A 15345-nucleotide genomic window follows, 5' to 3' on the forward strand; every position below is an offset into this window, starting at 1 on the left:
CCCTGGCATCGAGATGGGCCTGGCCAAAGTGCCTAATGCTTAACTATAAGTTAAGAGCTTGATCATGGACAAATGCTGTCATGATCCAAACAGTGATAACTAGATTTGGACCCTGCTAGGGTGAGGAATGACTAATCTGGCCTGAGCGCTGTAGTCTGAGATGAGGTGACCCCCGGAGAGCAATTCTAAAAGTTTTATGCATCTCTTGCTATGCCCATACAAAATGATTAATATTGTGAATGCTTATATGTTTACTGGACAAGGAGAAGAGAAACACAACCATGGGATTTCATCCTTGGATGGGTCCTGCTGAAAGCGTATCTGTGCTAGAGAATAGGTGTTCTGCTAGTGTTATTGAACTTTTTGTGCCTAGCATTTTATTTTATGGTTAAAATCTGTTCTAAACAAAAAGGGGGGAGATGTTGGAATATTTCCCCTTTTCCAGCTGCCTTCTGGAGTTTTGTCACAGAAACCTAGCTGATCTTTGACCCGCAGATCTAAGGTGCTAGCCTAGTCTTTGGGATGTAAATTTCAGGTGCTGTCTAGTTTGTAGTTGACATGTAGATTTCTTGCTGCAGCCCAGCCTGGTCTTTGGGATGTAAATCCGAGTGCTTTCAGCCCAAAGAAGGCTTTGGTTTTGGTTTTGTATCTTGTTTCCCGGGGCAGATCCACAGGGCCAGATCCACCGAGAGAGATCGGGGAGAGACAGGTAGGAGGAGGGAGAGAAGCCAGAGAGAAGCAGCAGTTGAGCAGTAGATCCAGAGAGAGGCCGGAGCTGGGAGTGCGGGAGATGAGAAAGCTTGAAGATTGAATAAACGGTAACTAATCAGCAACCACCTTGGTCCTCGTTCTTCCTTCGCCTGTCCTTGACCACCGGCCGTCCCGATCCAGTCCACACACTGTGGTTCCAGAGCACCGAACGCGGGTGGTGAGACAGAGCCGCCCGGAGAGCCCGCGAGTGCACTCGCCCCCCCTCGGCGTTCTTTAGTTTTTTACAATCTTCCATTTCTAAAATGATCTAATAGTGCATTTTTAGGAGGAGTCTGAAAGAGAAGTCATACAAGACAGGAGCAAAAATGTACTTTGACAGTGAAAAAAAGCTGGTGCTATGGGACGGAGGATATAGTAGAGCAAGTCTGGCACTTGTCTGACTTTTGGCAACCCATATCATCAGTCCCCTGGAGCTTTGCCTAAAGTCATCCCTGAATGCAGAGTCAGGAGTAAGTCAAGGAAGAAGGAAAGAGAGAAGGAAAGAGAGGAAGAAAGAGAGAAAGAAAGCAAGAAAGAAAGAGAGAGAGAAAGAAAGAAGGAAAGAAAGAAGGAAAGAAAGAAAGAAAGAAAGAAAGAAAGAAAGAAAGAAAGAAAGAAAGAAAGAAAGAAAGAAAGAAAGAAAGAAAGAAAGAAAGAAAGAAAAGGGGAGGAAGGAAGGAAGGAAGGAAGGAAGGAAGGAAGGAAGGAAGGAAGGAAGGAAGGAAGGAAGGAAGGAAGGAAGGAAGGAAGGAAGGAAGGAAGACTGGGTATTTTCTTGTATATAATTTATTTTAATTAAGTATTAAGAGATTATATTTTCCTTAGACTCCAATTAAAATATTTTATTTTAGGCAACGTGTAGTACGGTTTTATGCATAAAACATGCCAGCATCATGCCCTCTCTGAGAGTGTTTTCTTCCCTCTACCCTTGTCTCAGTGTCCTCCCACCTCAGACCCTCCCCACTATTCCTAAGATTCCCACTGCAAATCAGCTCTCAGTGCCCGTTGTGGTTGGGTGTTGGGTGTTGGATTGTGACACATCCAGAATTGCAGGGAGCCATGGGCCTTAGAAACCAGGGCTCCCACATCAGAACAAGTGTGTAACCCATTTGGTCGAGCAAGCTCTCTGGCATTTCTTAGATTACGTAGTGATTTTTATTTTAGGGGGTTCTCCCAAGCAGAGTTCCACAGACCCATGGTCCCCCCTAGTAATCCTAAGTCCACTGGATAAGGTTCAAGACAAGGGCCCAATGACAAGGAGCTGCAGGGCCCTGTAGTCCAAAGATTACCCTGGCCACACAGGTGGTGTTTGGGGACTCCCAGACCTGGACCTGGACCTGGTAATGTTAAATCTTGTGATGCTGAGGATCTACTTTGGTGTGGCAATAAATTAGGCATGAAAACTCTTTCTATATCTGTGTATAATACATATTACACACACACACACACACACACACACACACACACACACACACACACATTGGTTGGATGCCATACCTGGTGGGTCTCAGGGTTTCCCTCTGGCTCTCAATTCAGAAATTACTCCTGATGAAGCTTAGTGGACCATATGGGGGACAGGGGATCCAACCCATGTTCACGGTGTGCAAGGCATGTTTTAGCCCCCTGACTCTATGTGTTTAAAGCAGCAATTGTCCCTTCAATATTTATTTTTACATAATATCTCTAATTTATTATAGAAAATCATCTCCTCTAGATGTGAAAAGCATAACAGAAACTGAGGAAAAGTGTAGCCACAGAAATTGGGTTAAAACAATTCCAACTCTCTTCCTCAAGATAAAACTGAAGAACCAACAGAACAGGTAATCCATAAAGTACTGTAGAAAGGCTAAAATTTCTTCTCATCCTAACACAAGTCTGATGGTGATAAAATTCCTATAGTTTAAAAAAGTTTGGGCAGAGACAGCTGAATTTAACTATTTTACATTTAAGGCATGGCTTTAATTTGATTTATTATGTAAAGTTCTTGTGGAAGATTAACCCAAAGAATAAATGAATTAGATGATATAAGTATTGTGATACAGAAAGTGAATCAATTGTCCGAATCTATAATATTTGACATTACCTGTAATTTCAGTTGAATTACTATTTTTAATAAAGTATATAGTAGTTTGTGTCAAGAAATATTATCTTCGCAGTATCATAGCATAAAACAATTGAATAAAAACTTTGAACATATAGTCACCTAGATCTGACAGTAGGTATTTAGAAAAAATGATACATGACTATTTCAAACTATAGACCCCAAATAGTAGCCCAAACAGTAGAAATTATAATTGCAATGCTACTTACTTTTTCCCTTTAAGAACTTCATAGGACTTGGTATATTTCCTCTTGTTGGCTAAAATTTCTACCATTTCCGGAACATAATTAGCAAATAGGACCTAAACAATCAGCACATAAAACCTAAGATTTGTTTTCAAATACATTCTTTAAGTTCTGAAATTACAGATTTCTGAAATTACAAATTCTGAGAGAGAATACATAAAAGGCTTTCCCTTATTGGGGAAGGGTATGACTAAGAATTGTGTTTCCAAAGTGAGACCATTACCATTTTTCTTCTTACATGGCGTCTGGCCATTTGGGTGAAGATTTCATTGCTTTACACCATTCAAGTGAATTAAAGTGAAGATAGCCAGGAAGACATTGTGCCGGCTCATTATTTTCATCTCTTATACCTATCCATATGACTATATGGCACAGAATAAGGTTAGAGAAAAACAGCTGGCATGAAACAACGTGGAAGGGATTATCAGAAAGGCAAAGTAGAGAACTCTATTAGGATTTTTACATCACTAAAACTAAAGATACTCTGTGGAAAGGAGGGGTCCATTTGTCCCTTCAGATTCATGACCCTCGCGCTTACTTGAAATAAAATGCTATTTTGGAGAGAGCCTACCTAATATTTAGACTGGAAAGAATAAAACAAATTTTAGTGCCTCCTTCTCTTTGACATAAAGACTATAGCCAATGGGCAAAAAAATGGAGGAAGAAAGGTTTCTTAAATCAATGTAAAAGTTAATAACACATGTTTGATCTCCTTTGTCTACTACCACTAATCCCTGGCAATATAGATTAGAAAATATGGGCTCAGTATGTCTTTGAATTTTCATCATACTTGCACTGAATAATGCAATATTAATTTTCAAGTTAATATTGTTTTATTTACCATCAGTAAGTATATGTATTCAACAGATATTAAAAATGTTATTTACCAAGCTCCCCAGAGTGAAGAATATAATGAAGGTGCGTCCTAGGGATGTTTTGGCTGCTACATCTCCATAGCCAACTGTTGTGGTTGTTGCAACGATCAGGTAAACACATTCAAAATATGATAGCGTCTGTGAATTTCTACCTTTGAGCCAGGGGTCACCAAAGTTTTCTACCTGTTCAAAGAGAATATGCAGAAACATTTATGAATGGAGTGAAAATTTTACAAACTATATGCATAACATGGGAATAGTTTAATTCAATCCAAATAACTTGAATGATTTGAAAGCTGCAATGTATGGTTTGCATTGGGCTGGTGATTTTGAAGACTTGTTTTCTATCATTCTGATTATTGCTGAAGTCTGTGGCATGAGACTTGTACCCAGAATCTGTAATGCTTTTTTAAGGACACATTATTCCATCCTGGAGTAACGGACCTCTGAAGCTGCTCATACTCAGTAATTATGTTCATTTTTATTTGTATCTAATTATAATTATCATAAAGAAAATAAATATTTTAATAAATACTTAATTTCTGTGAATTTAGTCTCAGGAATATTAGTGTGAAAAATGGTGAAAAGACAAAAGCTTTCAAAGTTCTTGTCTCACTTCCACAAAATACTTTTTGAATACAGAAGGTAAAATGCTTTTGTTCACCATGGTCCCCTGACCAGTGCTAGGTGTGACCCCTGAGCATAGAGGCAGGAGTAAGCCCTGAGCACCATTAAGTATGGCCCCCCAAATAAATAACATGAAAATATCCCCTTGTGATAATATTTTAAGGATACTCAATTTATTAAATGATGTTATATTACATATTTTGGGCAATAAAATTATAGTTTATAATTATAATATATAGAAGGAATCATAAATAAATCACAATATCCCAATATAGTTCTTTTTAGAGGCTTATTTTTCATTTTTCCTACTGCTGTTTTCAGTCCTGTGATAATTTTTCTCTTATCTATTTCTGAAATTTGTCAATTCATTCTACTGTTTAAGGGTATCTTAAACATTACAGAGTTTTAAATTAACATTTTAAACATTTAAAGTATGTCATAATTTAAATTAATTTAAAGTAATTTTGTATTTTTTAAACTATGGTAGGCTTTCCTTAATTTTAGTTTGTTTCCTTGACAAAATGTTTTGTAACTGTTGTTCCAACAACTAATTATATTTGCGGGTAGGGTAGACATAGACCCCATGAAAGTCATTAAAACCTCTTGATCTGTCTCCCTAAGCATGTGGACATATGTCCTGACTGGATCTGTTGCTTAATGGAATTTAATGGGAGTCTCCCCAACATTGGAGTGCTCCAAATTTGGATCAGCATCATTAGGTACATGATGTTCAGGCACCTGAATGCTGCTACCCTTGCTGGGTTTAGACTTTTTTTTTGAGGTTTCTCTGGCAATATGTATTTGACTTTTTTTTCCTGGAAAAATTGAAAATAGAAAAGTTTTGTTTTTGTTTGTTAAAGAAAGTTTTGTTTTCTTTGCTATTGTTTCAACCAATTTTGACTGATAAAAACAACTTGTTTATTTGCTGTTTGTTTTTCTCAAAGGCACTTGAAGACATTTAACATCACACTTCAATTTCTGCATTTTCTAATGGATGATTCTTTGACACTGAAGTCTAGGAATTATTGTTAAAATCCATTTACCAAATTACTTATTAAGTAGGATAAGACTAGTTTTTTATACAGGCAAAGCCAGCGACTACATGTACAAATTAATTATAGAGTGATAAGGAAAGTCCCCAAACTCCTCTCAGAACTCAGCAATTTCTCCCCAGTGACTCTACAGCTTTTCTCAGTGTAAAATTACCTCATTGGCTTTATTTATTTTCACCTTTTTATTCACAATTCTAGGATTTTGGTAAAAATATAAAGATAAATTTTTCTAGTGCTTAGGCTTTTAATGAATATGTGCATTATTTCCTTGCCTAAGAGTGGGTTTTGAAAATTGGAAAAAGGGACATTAAAATTTGAGTATAGAAGAAACATGTTTGTGAGAAATATGAGGACGGTGGGCTGGAGCAATAGCACAGCAGGTAGGGCATTTGCCTTGCACGAGGCTGACCTGGTTCGATTCCTGCACCCCTCTTGGAGAGCCCAACAAGCTATCGAGAGTACCTCATCCGCATGGCAGAGTCTGGCAAGCTCCCAGTGGCATATTCAATATGCCAAAAACAGTAACAACAAGTCTCACAATGGAGATGGTACTGGTGCCCACTCAAGCAAATTGATGAGCAAGGGATGACAGTGATACAGTGATACAGTGATAAGGAGGATGAGAACCCAGAAAGGCACATTGAAAAGATAAACTGCACAAAGTTTATAGCGATTGACATAGGAGTTCAGAAGATCTACCTCCATTTTTCAAAGAATAGACATTCATGCTGACAGGCAGCATTATAGAGTTTGATGCGATGCTTACCAGGTGTATGAATCCTGCGGCGGTGAAGCAGGTACTGAGAATTATAGCTAGCAGCTTAGAAAACTTCACTGAGTTGCTAGGAAAGAAAGATAAAAAACACTTGAGTTCTGATAGGTTCCAGAGCATTACAGATACCTCAGTTTTTTTAGAATCTCGACCATTACAGTGTGATTTCTGGACAAGAAGTAACATTATCACCACCACTTGGAGTCTATTGGAAGTGCCCTGCACCCAATAGGGTGAACTGTATTGCCACCAGTGTTCTGTTTGATCCATATGAAAAGTGAGGCCTAGTTGAACATCATAGCACTAAAACACAGATAATTACAAATACTTGTATAAAAAGGCAAAGGTTTGCTGTGGATCCTTATAAAATACATGCAATAGTTGTTGCTTTATCTTTGAATAGAACAAACTGCAGTGAGAGAGAAATACAGAGAGGAGTCTTTCAAAATTAAATTTCTAGACAGTCTCACAAATGGAGCCTTATATTGCTAAATTCATGCTGAGATCTTAGAGTGAAGAGAATTAAGAGGGTCCCCATACTCTCCTAAGCCCTAGAGTTGAGTAGAAAGAGTAGAAATCTCTGTGATTTCTAAGGCAGGACTATTTGTGACATAAAAAAAAGCCCTTTTTCTTCTTAATTTCTTCATAAGACATGAACACTTAGCAGTGAAATCCACCAGACTTGTAATATGTGATAGCCTTAGTGAGATAAGATTTATGGAAATTTCAAGTGAGATACATTAGAACGAAGTGCTTAAAGCTTTAAAAGCATTGTTTCTCAAGGTATCTAGGGATATTACTGCTTGTTTTATTTTTTTTTTAAATACTTATGTGGCTCTAACTCTGATAAATGTTCATTTCTTTTTCTTTTTCTTTTTTTTTTTGCTTTTTGGATCACACCAGGCAATACCCAGGGGTTACTCCTGACTCTGTACTCAGGAAATGCCCCTAGCAGTGCTCAGGGAACCATATGGGATGCTGGGAATCGAACCCAGGTCAGCCTCGTGCAAGGTAAACGCCCTACCCGCTGTGCTATCACTCCAGCCCTCGTAAATGTTAATTTCTAATACTGGACAAATCTCAATACTCAGAGGACTTGTTTTTGTATGACAATTAAGAGAAAAAATTTGAGTTAAAACAAAAAAAAATCGCAAAACTCAAAGCCTTTAAATTTCTTTGACTTTGTAAGTGGGGTTGGGGGTTAAAAAGCTAGGGGGAAAGTGGGTGAAAGGGTCCAGAATTAAAATATAATAAAACTTACATCTTATATACTTTTACATTAGGAAGGAACAAAGTCTTTAAAATACTTGTAAAGTTCTAACCAGTATGTGATGCTACTATCATAGGAGAAAGTGACTGAGTGTAATGTTGGAGGTTACAAGATTTCACAATATTTGCACTAAAATTCTAGACATTTAGTGATTAGTTAATATTTCAAATTCCTCATCTGAACCTATAAGGAAATAGCACTTCTAGAAGAGCTGATATCAAGACTTACCTGGTCTTTATAGCCCCCAGGATTTGCAGAATTTGAGGGAGTTCTAGCAGTCGCAGTGCTCTTAAGAATCTTAAACCTACAGAGCAATTGAAAGGACAAAACTACTGAAAAGAGGAGCAAAGAGTTGACTGAACTACAACACAATTGGGATTGTTCATTTTCTGACCCTCCTGTCATACTCAAATATAAAGTCATAGGTTTAAGCTCATGAACTGTAGCTTAAGTCTGGATCCCACACTTAATAATTGTAACCTACACTTTCCCGTTTTTACAACCTATAAAATGGGGATAATAAGAGTACCTACAGTATAGGACTGTTGAGCAGAGACATAGCAGCTAGGTTGTCTTCAAATAGTAAGCACTACTCATATTTTACTTTGTATATTCTTTAGAATGGAGAGCACATCACTTGAAAACTCCTAACTTCACCTGAACCCCTAACTTTAGTCTATATTTCATACTTGTCGTCAGTGTTATGTAATGCTCTACTTTATATGGTGTCACAATAGCGAGGATATACTTTCAGGTAATAATCATATAAAATCACATAAACATGAGTGAAAGTCACACCAAGCCCATGTACTGTCAGTACACTGCATTCCCATGAAGTATAGGCTTTCTCTGTCTAGATATAATTATTTGTAGCTTATGAAGATCAAGGGATACAGATCAGGTGGGTTCCCAGAACAAAGTTGCTCCAGTTACTGTGTGTAGGGGTCTTTACTCTCAGGCTGTGAATGAACTAGTCCATAAAGAGTACATATCTACCGTGTACAATGCACATTGATATACATCGAGGTTACAGAAAAATGGCATGAAGGTATATTACAGAAACATACAAGTACTTCAAGGAATTTCTTAAAATGCCATTTAGACACTAAAGGGAAATGAAAGTTATTTATGAATGAATTCTGGGGATTTTTAAAGAGATTTAGAAATTTCTACTGTTTTATACAAGACACTCACCTAGCCAATTACTCTTTAAATAATAGGAAATAAAGGTTGGTGGAATGGTAAAGATGTCTACAAGTGAATTCATTTCTGACCAAAACTTGACCTTGTCATCAGCTGCCACAAACTATGAAACAGAAACAAAGCACCACAAATTCTGTTACCCTCAAAAGTTACAAAATGAACAAAAGTGGCTTTATATAGCTGCATATCATTCAACTGAAACTCATTCAATTATATCTCTCAAACATCTCACTCTCTTATATCCATAGACACAAGAATTTCTAAAACTATATAGAAGAGCATACATTAATATAGTTATAGAGGTTTAATCTTTAATTTAGTGTTCAGTAAATGAATATGAGGCCATCTTCTGAAATAATTCACAATTCTAAATACAAATTTTGATTGTTTATTTGTTTAGGGATCACGTCTAGTAGTACTCTTCAGGCCATAAAGAACCTGAGACTTTGACATGGAAAATATGCATCACAGATTTTTAAGCCACTTTTCTGGCCCTTTGAATTAGTACTTTAAACTTCCAAGCATATCTTAGAACTTATATAATTATAGAAATAAACACTTTATTTTTTAACAATAGAGATACATGATTTAGATAACTTTCAATGGAAAAAGCACTGAAGCTATCCAAGATACATATTTGTGGCTGCTAAGACAGGTGTGTTTATAGATGGCTAAGACATGTACTTTTTACTTATGAACTTCCCTACTTAGATTAAGATAGCAGGAGTTTGAAGGATTAGCAGATCACTGGGAAGTGGAAAATGGCCATTGTGATTAGAGAAAGCTTTGAAGGAGAATCACAAAAACATATATGCATATATTGATGCATATGTATATAGTCATACATGTACATATACATGTATATGTGTGTATATACATGTACATATGCATGCATATCTGTATAAAACACATATATATGACTACATATATACATACACATGTATATATTTACACAGTTTACCCTTGATCCCCAAATTTGTGGAAAAACCACTGATAATTCATAGACTGTGGTTCAGCAGACTATGATTCAGCTTCTGAAACTTGGAAAATATTACAAAAACTTTATTTTCAGCTTTTTAGGTCACACTCAGCAATGTTCAGGAGTTACTCCTGACTCTGCACTCAGGAATTACTCCTGATGGTGCTCCGGGGACCATATGAGAGACTGGTGATCACACCTAGTTTGACTATGTGCAAGACGAAGGCAAAACCCACTGTGCTATGACCCCGGCCCATAAAAACTTTCTAAGTAGAGGTGGGAAGACAGTAAGGAAGACAGTGGCATATCCATGGAATTAAGAAGGGGACTATTGTTATTGACATTGAAATTTTTGTCTTACTTAAAGTTTCAAGTACATAGGAGAGTTTCCTCTTTCACTATACAGTAAAAGTTTTAAAGCTCTTATCCTTTACATTATAGCCTTAAACTGTACCACTGTATAACTGTCATCTTGTTGTTTGTCGCTTTATCAAGTGGGCACCAGTAACATCTCTATTACACTCAGTCATGAGATTTTAGCAGCCTCTCTTTACTTGTCTTTCTAAAGCCTTAAACTAAAATACACATTTTATATTGTGCCTGTTGTATTTATTTGTCTACTCATTTAAATTTTTTTACTTACTCTCAATCCAAAATAGAAACTAAAGAAACCATTGAATATCAAATCAATAGGAATAGTGTCATCATCATATGTAGAACAGCTTGCAACAGGACTGGAAGAGAAACAAGATCAGTTTATAAAGAGGAGCATTTAAGAAAACTACCTCTATGTAAGACCAAGTAAGAAGCAAAGTAAATAATTTTCTCTTTATTCAGCATGAGTAATTATATCTCAAGGAGATTATATATCTTATGGAAGTATAAGTATATATGAACAAAACCAGTGGATTGTATATGGAACTGAAATTAACAGGGAAATCATCAGTTTTTCCCAGTACTCAGAGATACCAAGATTGTGGAGATGCTCTTGGTTCAGAATACCGTCTAGCTACTCTCCTGTAGCTTTCTGATATAGATCTAATCTAGGCAAAAATTGACTGCTCTGAACAAACTTTAGAGGAAATTTAGTTAAATATCTGAAAGACAGGCACAGACACAGACACAGACACACACACACACACATACACACAAACACATGTTTCCCTATGATCTTTAAAGTTGCAAGTTCCTTTGTGTCTCTGCAATTCCAATTTCACTTCAGCAGGAAACCCAATGTAATTATAATTTCAAGTGGATCAGCATGGCACCTAATCAAATCATCTGGATTAGATTGCTTGAGTCTATTGAATAGTATAATATTAGAACAAAAGAAGGGAATGTCCTCAAAGTATAGCAAATGATATCTTGCTTCCTTTTTATTTTATTATTTTTTTAATTCTTTTATTGATTCACCATGTGGAAAGTTACAAAGCTTTCAGGTTTAAGTCTCAGTTATACAATGCTCAAACACCCATTCCTTCACCAGGATATCTTGCTTCCTTATCCCAGGAAAATGGGTTCTAGAACCTCCCTTTTATAAGATCATACAAAGTGAGAACCCCATGAGAAGATATAAGATTATTTCAGATTTATTTAAGATTATTTCAATTTATGCTTTAACATCAAAGAATCAAAATACATAAAAACAGTCTTCTAAGTGCCTCAAAGGAGGAGATGACAACTGGAAGTATACAGCCTCTTAGACTCTAAAGAATAAGATTCTACCACTTGCAACACTAGCAATGGGGTATAACAGGGTACAGAAAACTCGACTTTTCCATAGAGCTGTATTTGGTGCTCCTGAAGAGAAATTAAATTTTCATTTCATTTTTAATGAGTTTGTGTGTATACACATAAACACATGTGCATCTTTGTGTGCGTGCACTCATCCTTTTGTACATTAAGCATTATTCATGAGGGAATATTCCAAGTAACTTGTCTATGTGCTGATATAGCAGATGAAGGTAATAGAATTTTACTCACTCTGAAGAGTTGATGAAATAGATTATGAGAGATCCAATGCTTAGTAAAAAGACAAGGATCATCTGCAAAAGCAACAAACAGTGTAAATGTACTATTTCATTCTTCTGACATATAATATGGACAAACCAATAAAATCATCTGTTTTAATAATGTTCATACATGTGCATCCATTTTTTACACATTCTTCTATGTTGACATTTTTCATTCAAGAAAAATTAAATAAACATTTACTATCTTCAGTAAATGAGCATGACCCATTTCACTTAGTAATTTTAATACACTTCAAAATAGTTTGTCTTTCCTGTTCTTTCTAAAGTTTTCTTACCGTAAGTCCTGTAATTATTCATTCACCCACCACATTCATTAGTTAAGCTCTTAATGTTATGTACTTCATTACATATCAGAAAATCAATGAGGACTACCAGAGCAGTTTATGACTATTTTAGTTTCACTCTGAACTGAAAGTTGTTTTGTAGAAGCAGCCATCTTGGACATGTTACTGGACACAAGGTTCTGCTTTCTGTGCCACTTGTGGAACTCTTGACATCCAGGGAGTCTGGATCAGGGATATCTCTGAATCAATGAAAGACTAGAAAAGGAATTTCTATTATGCCTTATTGGAGCTGCTCTCACCATTGCACCTATTTTCATTAGAGCACTGCTCTGGGAGGGATGACTTTGTGCTACTTCAAGTTGCTCTCTCTATCTCTTTCTCTCTCTCTCTTTCTCTCTCTAGTTCCTGTTTATGAACTTGGGTTGGTAGCACAGGCATTTCTTTTATGGAAAGAAAGCAAAGCTAGCAACATGCCCACGGATCTTTTCAATGCCTGAACCATTGCATATGTGGAAGATTCCTTTCTTCCTTGAATCCTGGGACCAAGTATGTTGCTTATTCAAGTTCAGGGCCAACTTGCTAACTCGGGGAGAATTCTAAAATATTTCCATTTTCTCTATAAATGTTCTTAAATAGGTTAAAATGCTGACAAGAGGTAAAAGGCTACAAGTGTACAAGTGAGGAAAAAAGAAAATAAGTGTGATTTTAATACATCAATGTATTTGGTCTGCAAAATAAGCAGAAATAGGAAATATGAATTTTAAAAAGTTTAGTTCAAAAACTCTAGATCCATTTGGATGAAATATTTTTTTAGGTCAAGATTAGGTGACTTGATTCTTTGTTGAAATATTGAATGTAATCAAAGTAAAGAGAAAGTAAAGTGAAATTTATCAGCTACACTGGGGGGTGAGGGGGTGGGGGGAGGTTTACTGTGGTTCTTGGTGGTGGAATATGTGCACTGGTGAAGGGATGGGTGTTCGAGCATTGTGTAACTGAGACTTAAGCCTGAAAGCTTTGTAACTTTCCACATGATGATTCAATAAAAATAAATAAATAAATAAATAAAATATTAGGTGACTTAATTTTATTTTATTTGTAAAGCTTCATTCTCATTCTGCTCAGATGAATGACCTTGCTAGGGCAAGGGTACAGATTTCTCTTTTTTTTTTTGCTTTTTGGGTCACACCCGGCGATGCACAGGGGTTACTTCTGGTTCTACACTCAGGAATTATTCATGGCAGTGCTCAGGGGACCATATGGGATGCTGGGATTTGAACCCAGGTCGGCCATGTGCAAGGCAAATGCCCTACCCGCTGTGCTATCACTCCAGCCCCAGATTTCTCTTTATTAATCCTTTTGGGGATTTTATTTATAGTTATACATATATTAGGTTATCTTTGGCCACTTTAAAGTTATATATAAGTTGGAAAATAACAGAAAAAGGAAGTCCGGACAGAGACTGTTGGCCTTAACTAACACCAGTTGCTAGGCAAGCACAATAATTGCTCTCGTCTTGGGGCTCTCTGCACATGGAAAGCATTTAATACTTTATCTCATGATAATGTTTTCTGAGATGCAAATTCACTTCCAATTTAAATCTTATTATTTCTCTAGGAAATATTGTGACCAAAGTTTTATTGTGATTTTAGAATACATTACAAGCAACATGTACAAAGATGCCTGCCTTTTGAACCTTATGGTATAGACAGCAAATAGGACCTAGATTTAGTGATATTATTAAAAACAGGAACTGTTCTTTAATACATTCATACCTTGAGGTTCAAGTGGACCAAAAAAAAAAGTACTGCTAGTAGGGTGAAAAAGCATGGACTGGGTGAGAAAATAATAATATATGTGAAGCACAAAGGTTCATAAGGTGCTTGTTGATTCCAGTTTAATCCACACATCATAATACTGGGGCCAGCTGCTGGCTCTTTGCTCAGGGGTCACTCCCAACAGTACTCTGATGACTGGATCACTGTATCACTGTCATCCCATTGCTCATTGGTTTGCTCGAGCAGGCACCAGTAACATCTCCATTGTGAGACTTGTTGTTACTGTTTTTGGCATATCAAACACACCACAGGTAGCTTGCGAGGCTCTGTTCATGACTTGCTATCTCCCTGACTACCATGTTCCCTGGCTTCCATTTCTCTTAGCAAAATTGCCATTTGTTTGCTGAAGCCACTGATATCTATTGTGCGATATCTATTGCCACTGATATCTATTATGCAACAAAATCAATCTCCAAATAGCATAAAAAGCCCAAACAGATCACCATGGAAAATAATAATTAAATTTACTTGATAAATTAACAATAATGGATTTTTATAGTTATAAAAAACCCAAAACCCAGTGACATGTTATTTGCAAGAGACACAACTGAGAGAAAATAAGCATGAAATATTATAAGGGAACTAACAAAGATTTCAATAAAGTATGAATGAAATGAGAGCAGTTTTACACACTAATATCATATTCTGAAATATTACAGTGGGGGAAAATGCTACAAAAATGCCACTAAATGTGACAAAATATATATTTCATATTGGTGAAATACATTATTCACTAAGATGATATAATAGGTAATCTTACGCACTAAGTGATGACAGATAAAATACATAATTCAAAACCCATTTGGAGTACTAGATAATTCGATAAAGCTATAAAACCAGAGCTAAATTTTCTTGAAATGTTCCTTTCAATCAGTCAGCAAATAATTAAAGATGTGGAAACTACATTTAACATAATCACTAGCACTTATATATCAAATAGACAATATACATTCTTACAAAAGTCCATTAAATAGTAATAAAAATTGATCATGTACTCGGCAACAAAGAATTTCCCCATAAATTCCATAAACTAGAAATTATAAAGGCAGTAATATTTGGGGGTCATAAATTTTACCAAATACCAGAGTAGAAGAGATAGCCACTAAATGCCCGAGAAAATAAAAAGTATTCAGCATTCTTCTAAATATATGAATCAAGTAAGAATTCAAATTAAAATTTAAAACAACTAAAGATGAATTTGATTTTAATAAAAATGAGATCTTTGCCAAAGCCATATGAGATGTAGCCAAAATAATGCTCTGAAAGGAAAGTTGTAGTACATATTTCTGCTCTAGAATGTAGAAATTAAGGTCAGCACA

At 36.2% G+C, this 15345-nt stretch overlaps 1 protein-coding gene across 1 annotated transcript in view; it reads right to left on the bottom strand.

Annotated features, from left to right (window-relative positions):
• The window catches only part of KCNU1 (potassium calcium-activated channel subfamily U member 1), a 204294-nt gene that overhangs the window by 168458 nt on the left and 20491 nt on the right, over nt 1-15345 (bottom strand). The window contains exons 3-9 of the mRNA XM_055128431.1: nt 11858-11919; nt 10518-10608; nt 8887-8998; nt 7921-7996; nt 6417-6492; nt 3984-4154; nt 3061-3152 (exon numbers count right to left, since the gene is read on the bottom strand). Coding sequence (XP_054984406.1) covers nt 3061-3152; nt 3984-4154; nt 6417-6492; nt 7921-7996; nt 8887-8998; nt 10518-10608; nt 11858-11919 — 680 coding nt within the window. The remainder of the gene's footprint in view (nt 1-3060; nt 3153-3983; nt 4155-6416; nt 6493-7920; nt 7997-8886; nt 8999-10517; nt 10609-11857; nt 11920-15345) is intronic.

Source organism: Sorex araneus, chromosome 1 (genome assembly GCF_027595985.1).
Source record: "Sorex araneus isolate mSorAra2 chromosome 1, mSorAra2.pri, whole genome shotgun sequence".
Taxonomy (NCBI): Eukaryota; Metazoa; Chordata; class Mammalia; order Eulipotyphla; family Soricidae; genus Sorex; species Sorex araneus.